The sequence below is a fragment of the Cariama cristata genome, unplaced genomic scaffold (assembly GCF_000690535.1).
Source record: "Cariama cristata isolate BGI_N322 unplaced genomic scaffold, ASM69053v1 scaffold18950, whole genome shotgun sequence".
In the NCBI taxonomy this organism is placed as follows: domain Eukaryota; kingdom Metazoa; phylum Chordata; class Aves; order Cariamiformes; family Cariamidae; genus Cariama; species Cariama cristata.
The window spans coordinates 1,259-11,741 of record NW_009593162.1 but is presented as its reverse complement, the minus strand read 5'-3'; the positions used below and the strand labels follow the sequence as shown (position 1 = coordinate 11,741).

General features: G+C 43.5%; 1 protein-coding gene across 1 annotated transcript; it reads right to left on the bottom strand.

Annotated features, from left to right (window-relative positions):
- Positions 1-3,954: 3,954 nt before the first annotated feature.
- On the bottom strand, positions 3,955-9,875 carry LOC104168669 (AP-3 complex subunit delta-1-like). Its single transcript, XM_009709335.1, has 9 exons — positions 9,858-9,875; positions 9,186-9,335; positions 9,016-9,063; positions 8,441-8,630; positions 7,220-7,308; positions 6,106-6,191; positions 5,553-5,674; positions 4,709-4,788; positions 3,955-4,339 (listed from the first exon to the last, which is right to left on the bottom strand). The coding sequence occupies exons 3-9, from the start codon at positions 9,058-9,060 to the stop codon at positions 4,244-4,246; spliced, it is 708 nt and encodes a 235-aa protein (XP_009707637.1). The 5' UTR covers positions 9,061-9,063; positions 9,186-9,335; positions 9,858-9,875; the 3' UTR covers positions 3,955-4,243.
- Between the last annotated feature and the right edge of the window lie 608 nt (positions 9,876-10,483).

The following is a 10,483-nucleotide window of genomic DNA, read 5'->3' as shown; positions in this document are numbered from 1 at the left end:
ATGTTTCTGCCTTCCCAGCCAACAAAAACTGTCACTACTCGTGTTGAGGCCTTAGGTCAATGTTTGAACAAGGCTGTTGATCGCTGTTTGCAAATATTGGGAAAAGAAATGGATGAAATCATTATCCCATTAGCATTAGATAAAATCCCAACAGCCACCCATGAGAGTGATACTTTTGCACTAGCGGTTGTCAACAGGCAAGCTAGAATTTCTACTCAATGTCCAGCACACCAGTTGTTTAGAACGACGATATGTCTAGAACCAATCAACCTAAACAGTGAACAACCTTTGCAGGCCTTGACTGTTTTTACAGACGCTAGCAGCAGAACTCGAAGAGCTGGCCTGGCCTGGCAAATTGATGGGCAGTGGCACGCTGAAGTTGTGCTAGCAGAAGGATCGGTGCAGGTTTTAGAACTTGTTGCAGTTTCGCGAGCATTTCAACGATGGGATACACAACCCTTGAACATCATAGCAGATTCATTATACGTAGTGGGTGTTGTGAAGAGATTACATCGCTCGCTGTTGCGACATGCTCGAAATGAAATGTTGTTTGAGACACTTCGCACCTTGTGGCACGTACTGAACTTTCGCCAAGTGCCGTATTATATCTGCCGCCTAAAAAGTCACACGACTCTGCCTGGTTTGCTTGTCGAAGGCAACCGACGAGCCGACACGCTCGTGTCAGCAGTAGCAGACAAACTGAGTTCTATCCCTGGGGATTTAGCACAAGCGTGCATGTCTCGTGATTTTTTCCATCCATCAGCGAGAGCGGTGAAGAATCAATTTAGCATTTCACCGACTGATGCCCAAGCCATCCTTGCTGCGTGCCCGGACTGCGCACACTTGCCTTCTTTACAAGCAATTGGTGTTAACCCCCGGGGGTTGAGGGCCCTTCAGTTATGGCAAACGGATGTAACTGAGTGCTCCTCGTTAGGCCGTTTGCGATTTATCCATGTTTCCATAGACACTTATTCAGGTCTCATATGGGCCACGTTACATATATCTACGCTAGCTAGAGATGTGCGTAAACACTGGCTGACTTGCTTTGCAGTTATGGGAGTCCCCCAAGAAATCAAAACTGATAATAGTCCTGCTTACACTGCTGCTTCTACAGCTCGCTTTTTACAAGCACGGGGAGTTACCCATACATTTGGAGTGCCGCATAACTCCACTGGTCAAGCTATTGTAGAAAGAGCTCACCGCACCCTTGAACATCAGATGCGTTTAATGAAAAGCGGGGAGATGTAGGATCATTTTATGTTAGCAATGAGCTGGACTGTATTTTGAGAATGTGCTAAGATGTGGGAAAGTGCAGAGAGTTATGCAGGGAGGCAAGCCTGTGGGGCAGGAGATAGAGAAGCTTGAAAACAAGGCCATGGGAGCAGAATGAGACAGGGAGCTTGTATGTTAGACAAAGAACTTGTGTTTTAATTTACGTGGAAGCTATGCACGGCATAGACACCGATCAGAATCCTTGCTAGGAGCGCGATAGTCGCGCGGACAGTACGTGTAACCAATTAGAGCTTGAGCGAGCGCCTGTACGGAAGCAGAAAGCAGTATATAAGATGTAGTCTGTTGCTTAGTAAACGACTGCTCTGGTCATCATATTGGTGGGCTGAGTTGTCTGTGCCTCGCATGAACAAAGACCCCACACTCCCTCCCCCCCCAAATTAACGCAGTTTTAACTGAGATTATCTTTCCCCCCCGCCTCCTGTAACTGTTGTGTTAGCGACAACTGCTGCTTGCAATGCTGCCTTCCAAAGGAGTGCTGAAATGTGACAGCCTGGCCAGTTAGTTATTCAAAATGTGTAGGAATCAAAGTTTTGGTACCTATAAAAATCAGGTCAGTGTAAAATACAAGAGATGAAGAACAGCCACCATTCCAGTCTCCCTCACTACAGACTCCTCTTCTGCTCATGTACTTCGTGCCTCAGAGCTGCTGCCGCTGGCAGAGTGAGTATGCAATCAGTCCCTGATACGCACATGAGGGATACAGGACTGGCAGGCTCCTCACCTTCTCCAGAGCTTTTGCAATGAGATTCCTCTTATCTCCCCCAAAGACACAAGCATTCAGAGCTGGGGTAAATCCATGTCATGTTTTTGGGTCCATACAAACTGGAAGGATCTGATAAAAGGGCTATTTACAAAGCCAAAAATTTAACTTTGTTTTGAAAGTTTATTGGATCATCTTGACACAAAATCATTACAGCAGCTTGTGGTATGTTGTTTTCTTTTTCTTTTTTAAGGGAATGTTGATAGCAAATAAATTTGTGAATGTAACACATCATACAGTTTCAAAATTCTAGAATCACTGCACAGGATTCTGTAAGAGAAGACTCTACATGCTAAAGTGACAGTTTTCATCCATGAATTAAAAAAAACTCTAATTGAGGAACATTATCCTTTAAGACAATTTTAATATGTTCAGTTTCTAATACACAAACTGGCTAACCAAGGGAGGTTGACCAATACCAAAAACTACCACTTCACCAGCAGTGAAGCCTGCTGCAAACAAATTCCTGCAGCGCACAAGTGCGGTCAGAATACGAAGCTGGTCCTAGCAATAAAACCAGAGCAGAGCCTTTGCAAAAATACCCGAATATGGGAAGAATGTAAAGAGCACAAAACACGCTTAAAGTACAGGACATTCACCCGAAGGATAAGATCAACACTTTATCCTGCTCCCTGCGTAGGGTTTTAGTTCAGTTTTAGCTCTCCTGGGCACTGCTGACACCTCTTGGAGTGCTGGCGGTGCTGGAGAAGTGCAGACCAACCCAGCTCCTCCTCGGGGACCCTTTTGGTTAAGAGCTCTTGACCCACGCCTCAAGCAAAACCATTCAAGTGTGTTCTCAGTCTGCTGGGTATGAAACAGCAAGTGAAAGAACTGGGAGGAAAAAAAAAATAAATTCGAAAGAGGTTTTGGAGAAGGACACTAGTTAAGCGTCTCTGTAAAGGACAGAGTGATATCCCTTTCCAGTCGGTGATTCCACAAGATTTCAATAGAGCAGAACGGGCTCCACTTCACAGACCCTTCCTTTCTTCCCTCTAAAGTAACCGGCTACAAACCCACGTCTGCAGCTCCTACCAACCCCTCCTCCTGCCACCCAGGCAGGGAGAGTTCTGCTGCAGGGACCCAGCGACACTTGCGCTGCTAAATCTGCATCTGCTCCTGCGAGGACAGGGCCGTGGGACACTACGGGGACAACTGAGACAGCACAACATCTCTGATTTCACAGCACAGAGGGAGGGAACAGGGCTGTATCTGCAAACTGTTCAGAGTACGAGGGATTACACACATGGGCGTTTCTCTAACCTGGTAGTGGTCAACCTCAGCTGGTAAGCAAAATGATTAAAAAAAAAAAAAGGAGGAACAGACTCCTTCGGATTTCCAGTTTCTTGCTACACCCTAACTTTTCAGGAATGTGAAATTGAAGTGGACTCATAAAACACATCAGCAGAGACTGCTCAAAGGGGAGACGCATGACAGACTCCATTTGCGGGGGGGGGGATGTCAAAAGGAGCAGAGAACCAAACAGTAACACTTTCAGCCTGTTTCATGCATTCACTCTCTACTCTTTCAGCTGTCACTAAAAGAAGGTTAAGGCTCAAGGCAACCGCTATAAACAAACTCAAACATCCCAGTTCTCACAGGGCTCATTTGGATTAGCTCAAGGAGATGGAGGATGTTTATATGCTGATCACCATAGATCTTGAGATAATAATAATAATAATAAATCATATTAAAAAAAAAAACCAAAAGAGGCCTTCAGGTCCAGCACCAGCCTCTGCTAGAAATATACATCAACTACAGCAGCCCTAAAGACATTTTCCATGGCTAAGGATCAAGTCAACCTTCCCTGGCAATACGCACAAGCAACAGACTCTGTGCTACTGTTGATAAAATTCTGCTTAGTCCACTGTCCCACGCAGATGACAAGGTTTATGGGATCACCATGAGCTGCTGAATAAATAGCGCCCGCCCCTCCCTCCCTCCCTCCTCCAGTCATGTCACCAGGATCTCTTTGGGCTAGAAAGGGTTAACACCACAGTTTGTAAAAAGTTTTGAAATAAAAAGGTAACATACAGCCTTAAAATGTCTAAACTGCAAACAATGGTGGAGTTAACTGAAAAGCACGTGCCCCAGGATAGTACATGCGTACGAGGGAGAAACTTAACACTTGGGTCTGCTCGTCTTTACACATTAGGTGTGTTTCTTGTAGCTGGAGTATTTTATAAGGAATATTCAGCACTTGGACAATGTCTCTTTCATCTCATCCAACAAGTTGCTAAGCAGGGTGGAATCATTACATTTCCCATCTATGGATACGGAGTTCTCTCCCTTGGAAAGAAAAAAGAAAAAAGAAATCCATTAGCTCCTCTTCTAAGCAGGGACAATTTTATTGCCAGGCTAGCTCAGGGACTGGAAACAGCCGGTGGAGCCTGGACAGAATGAAGCAGGCTTAGCTGAGAGGTCAGTTTGGGGAAGCCATCGGTGCTGCTACTACCCACCCAGTATGCGCTGGGCAACGGGGAGGTACAACCTTGGTAGTAGCACAGCGAAAACTGCTATCTGGGCCAGATAAATTAAATTGCCCATGGTGTCCCTGGATGATTTAGACAGGAGTACTTCCCTCTTTCTGTTAAGACAGGAAAAGTTGCAGATTTAGCTTCTCTCGGGTCTTGTTTCAGAGTGTTACAATACTCTCACCTTTTTTACCAGTAGGCAGACGTGATGGCCTTGGATAGAACGACTGTACATTGATGCACACGAATCAACGCGTTCCACAACTAGAAAGCAAGCAGGAGTTTTCATTTAGTGGGACAAATATTAATATAAGGTTTGCTTCCTGTGAAGAGAAACTACTGCTTTGCCTGGCCTCAAGGAATAGAAGCATCTGCTGAGTGAGGGGAGGAGGAAGCCAGGGTTAAGGTGATGTATGTGCCTGGCTCCTCCTGGCTCCTATCTGGGATATTTCACAATAATGAGGTTAGTCATTTGTCTTTTAAGCAAGCTACAAATGTTTTGTGGCAAAAATGCTGATCAGAATTTAGATCTCTTCCCCAGAAATACTTTCAGTTAGGCAACGTTTAATGCATACACTGAAGCATGATGAAACAGCCATTTGTTTTGCTTCATCCAGTACTTGTGTTTTAATTAGTAAGTCCAAACTTGAATAGCTGACGCTCTCCCTTACTGAAACGAAGCACTGGGAGAGAGTAGGCTGAAGGACTGAAGATCAAAAACATCCTCCAGAGAACAGTTACAGCCCGAACTATAAGCAAGCTGCTCCGGTGACACCTCCCACATGCCTTGCTGGACTGGAGGAAAGCCACAAGGACAGAAGGAGAGTTCATTTTGAAGAACACTGCATGCTTTTGAGGATACCAATGTATTACAAAACTGGAAAAAACTCCTCTCCCAGATTTATTTAATCTGGACATTGCCTGCTTCTGTCATTGTTGAGGCCATGGAGCATTGCACTTGCCCAAAGCTCAGCAGAAATTTTTGAACACGGAATTTTGCAGAAGGTTCTGCACTGAGGAAGACTCACCTGAAAAATGGTGATGAAAACAGATCTTTGCCAGTAGATGTTGGAAAGAAATGCTAATTCCATCTACTTTAATAGAACTCATGTGCAGATCTCCAGACTCTAGGAGCTTGGCAAAAGCATCACTGCAAAACAGGAAGGAAAGTGAACACTTGTGCCAGAAATTCAAGTGAAATCTGCCACATTAGCCCCATGCACACCTTGACACATCTCAGGAAGCAGAAGTCTAAGTACTACCGAGCTCTAGGGAAAAGGGTTTACAGCAAATATGGGAACCATACTCCACTGGAGTACCCTATGACCTCAACCAGAGCTACTTCCACATGATCTCTGCCAGCTTACAGGACACACAGCTCCTTCTTCACAATCACTTGAAATAAGTTGCTGGACATATTTTAACAAACATTACACAAGATAACTGAACTGTAACCAAAGCAATCACAAGCAGCCAAAGTCAAAAGCATGCTGCGTATCTTGCAGAGATGGCCTGCAGCCAAAGCTCAGCTTCACATGGGCGGCAAAAGCACCAATGTTGTGCTCCCTACATGGCACTTACCTATAGCAAGGCGTCGTGATCAAGTATGAAGCGCAACTGAAGTGCAATTTGAAATCTAGTTTTTCATGGGTTGAACCTTCATCATTCTGCAACAGGTCAAAGGAAAGGAGATGAACGGGAGCCCCAAGGCAGCAAGAGGAGGCACCACCCCCACCTACCAAACAGGCACCAACGAAGACTTTAGGGCTCAATTCCCTTTGATATACCCTGGCTGGGCCTGAAGGATCAGTCTGAGAACAACCATCACGCTACAACATCAGGCCGCTTAGAGAAAAGATTTGGGCAGCTAGCTTGATACATACACCTAGAACAGATAAGGGAGACAGCTGGAGGGATCGGGCTGCATTTTTTGATTGCACTCTGCTGAAATATGTTGAGCAGACTGAATTTAAACCAACACTTGGAGATGTGCCTTTACAGTTCACTATTTCCCAAGCAAAATAATAAATTAGTATCTCCCAGATTCTTAGGACTTGTATATTTTTAAGAAACCCTTAAAACAGAGATAATGGCTGACTCAGAAGTAGCCAAAACTGTCTCCATTCACTTCCTTCGAGATTTTGATGCAGCTCCTTCATTAATAATTTTACTGAAATTAGATCAGAAACATAGTCTTATACAGGTCGATACTTATTAAACAATGCCTTCAGCTAACCTCACTCTTGTTCTGGGTTTCCATCCTTATTAACTGTATCTAATTCTTATTACTATTTTTCCATCCTTGTACCAGGTAGCAGTGTCCAACTGATCTTTGGAAAACTGAGGGCAGAAGAAAGAGACTCTGGGTTGCATCTCTCGCTAGTTGTTGAACTCCTCTCCCCAGCAGATGCACCACTGCAGTGATGTTCTAGCTGACAATGTGGCATATGTTTCAGGCTGCATTGCTCACACACTGCCAGGAATGACGATTTAGGACATGCTTACACAGTATTCGGGGCACTCTTTGCACAAGATGTCATGTAAAAAAATACTTCTCACATCACAGAATGGGCTGGTGCAGCAGAGATGAAATGATGCCTAAAAAAAAGCTCTAAAGCAGTGCTTTCCACCCAAGTCAAGCTCCCTTATGCAGTTCCAATGGAAGCAGAAGCACAGAGTTTAAAGCCTCACTTACTTTGACTATAAAGGACAATGTTCCTTTTAACTTCTGAGCCATAACAATACTCTGAAGTGTAAACACAAACTGGGCTTCATTAGAGATTCCTAGCATGAAGAGAGGAGAGGGAGAAGTCAGGTCAGAACATGGCTTCCATATCTAAGTAATGGTTAGAACAAAGTGATCAGTAGCAGCTAAGCTTTACGTACTGACTATTTCTGAACCATGTTTGAAATTTTCCATGTAGTTGGAACAGAGTTATATGCACAATTCCTGTTGTGAATTAACAGTGTTACAAAGCTTAGCTCTTGGGTCTCTGAAAAGCAGCAGTAATAGGTGGCATTTGGTAGAGGTTATTGAGTGTGCCTGGGCAAAGCATGTCATAGCGGCAATATATTTAAACTGTTTGTGTAACTGGAAAAATGTACAGCTTTCCCAGTAGTTTTCAGAACTAATTCGAATTCTAATGTTTCTATGTCTTCCTTTTAATATACAAGTCTGTGTCAAGAATTGCCTTATATAGAATAATAATAAAAAAAAAACCCTACTGCTTTTCATGGGGGATCAAAATGCACCCTGATTGAAGCCACGAAAGCCCAGAAGACTTCTGTGAGCTGTTTCAGTATTCAAATTAACTCTTTGGCAAAGGAAGTGAAATTCAAAGAAGTTCCGTGATTTGACTCTACTATTGTACTATGTATGAAGCCATTATCCTTCATCTCTCTAATATTTCTTAAGCGCTCAGCTCCCCATCCAAATAAGCACATACTTCTCACAAACTTTCACTGCATATGGCCTCTGTCATCAAAACAGTGGAACAACTGCTCAAGAATAAATCCAGAGCAGATTCTAATGGTTCACAAACCTATAACCTTGTTTCATTTTAAATCTCATAGCAAACTCCTCATGAGTTTCGGATTCTTGGAGTTGGTGATGCTGGCACGTTCAAAGGTGTGCCAGCCTGCAGTCACCTGAACAGGGAACTCAGACATTCATTCGGACTCCCAGCCCTACATTATAGGCTTTGCTCTTGCTGTACAGAACCACCTGCATTTATAGCCATACTGTAAGAAGGCTTATCCTCTCCCATGAATTGTGTGAAAGCCCAGCGAACACCCAGGCAGAGGGACATGTCTTTCTGGAAAACAGCAAGTAGCAAGAAGTTCAAACAATTCCTTCCACAGGATGGCAGTGCAGGACTAGACATTCTCCAAGAACCCTGTGCAAAGCTGTGCATACCAGGGGGTAGCTGGAAGGGCACAGGTATCCCATCATGTACTGATGATCCTTCTGGTCGGAGCATTTTAGTGTTGAGAGAGTCCAGGACATTTAGTTCCATGCTCTTAAGGAAGCTAGTGCTTTTGTTCTCAAAGATAACAGAGACAGTAACTTGACTATCATTCTGGAGGTTTCCTTGAATATCGTAGGTCTGTAAATGAAGGAAAAACACAAAAATCACAGGAAAGATTCAGAAACTTCAAACAGCAGAGCACCACAACAGAATACAGCATCAGAATAAAGCAAGCTTCAAAAAGAAGGTAATTTGGTACAGCCATAAGATAATGAAAGCACACTGGTGACCAGCTCCACAGTACTGCTAAGTAGCAGGAAAATATCAAATTAAAAACCTGTTAAGTGGGACATCCAAAGGAACGGAAATGGAGCTTTGTTGTGTTTCTACCTCCTGGGATTTAAATAGTTCTTCAGTTAAACGTTGTCCACATGAAGTCGCTATACTATGCCTAGGGTACATCCTCTTTTCTTAGAGAACACAAAAAGAGAAGACATCTGGATTTGAATGCCAAAAAACTCACCATTTTAATGTACGGATTTTCAGCAAGAAGGTGGTAACTGGACATAGGCTGAAAAACAAGAAAGAAATCAGTTGCAACATAACTAATTTCTCTGAAAAGAGCTGTTATTCTCCTTCCTCCCAAAACAGTTTAGCTCCTGCCTTTTCCCCAATGCAAGGGCTGCCACTCACTGGTAGTGGTTCATCATCTAGTGTTCCATTCTGCACTGACTCTGTTGTCTCCTCCTCACTGTGATGACTCTTCTTTTTGGATTTCTTTTTGTCTTTTGATTTCTCTTCTTTCTCTTTCTTGTGCTTTTTCTTCTTATGCTTGGAGGATTTCTACCAAAAAGAACAAGAAACTACAACAAACCCTTAAAGAAACCTATATTTCTAGCCATTGTACGATGACTCCTCTACAAATCCTTTCAACTCTAGACTCTCACTCTGTGCAGCCATCTGGACTGAACAAAGTTTCCTACTACTGGAGGAACCCAAAACAGAGCTCTCATTCCTTAAACCCCAATCATCATTCTGTGTTGAGTCCCAGTAAACCCTTGCTCTCCACTCAGATGACAAGACCGTAACCCAAAGCAGCCTGGGATCAGCAGAAGGCCAAATCTCTTCAACTGTTTGGAAGTTCAACTTTAAAAGTGTGACCTGACCCTTGGCTCAAGGAACAGCCAAACCTCTTACTATGAAGTGTTTAGAGCTCCTCAAGGACGTAACATTCCACTGCTGCCTATTTGTAGGTGGTCACTACACTGAACAGTATGCTGTTGGTAATTCCCGTGTGCTTCTTTTTAAGGAATATGGGACACTAGGAGAGTACGGCTAAGGGTGTCCACAACTTAAACCACTTACCTTTCCTTCCTCCTCCTCCTCCTCATCTCGCTCTTCCCTTTCTTCCTTTTTTACCTCTTGAGGTTCAGCCACAACAGCAGCACCCACTTCAGGCTCGCTCTGAGTAGATTAGCAGAAGGATTAGATGATACTAATGGAATGCAGTTGAAACAAGTGAATCCCACACCAAAAGAAATTTTAACAGTGACACTCCCCCCACACCAACTGTTATTTCAAAAATTACATTAGACTAACATAGTATCAAGCCTTTCATTTTATGCCTCTGAAACCCAGCAAATATGATCACCTGAGGACAAGATTCAAAAGGGTTCCTCCATCTCCTTATATCTCCTGTCTCTTCCTCTAAAATCTCCCATCAAAATTCATGAGACTTTTTCTTTCAGACTGTGTGTCTCATGTCTATTAACATTGCTAGCGTCTAGCTCACACTAGGAAATAAAACTATACAATAACATAATATTAAAAACCACCAATGAAATTAAAATCCACCAAGCCTGTAGCTGCATCTGTATTTCTATCCATTGATCTGCACAGCAGAATGAGCTTGAAACCTCCCATTACAGGGTCTGTAAACTGGGGAGATAAAATGTCATTGCTTCATAGCAATAAGTTGAGGAGATGAAGCC

Bases quoted from the DNA above. Each gene is read 5' to 3' on its own strand.
- LOC104168669 (XM_009709335.1), bottom strand. From the start codon at position 9,060: ATGTCCAGTTACCACCTTCTTGCTGAAAATCCGTACATTAAAATG. The intron at 6,192-7,219 runs GTAAGTGAGGCT...GACCTGTTGCAG, and splicing joins CATTGTCCTTTATAGTCAAA to AATGATGAAGGTTCAACCCA. The intron at 4,789-5,552 runs GTGAGTCTTCCT...CTTGCTTTCTAG, and splicing joins TTTTCATCACCATTTTTCAG to TTGTGGAACGCGTTGATTCG.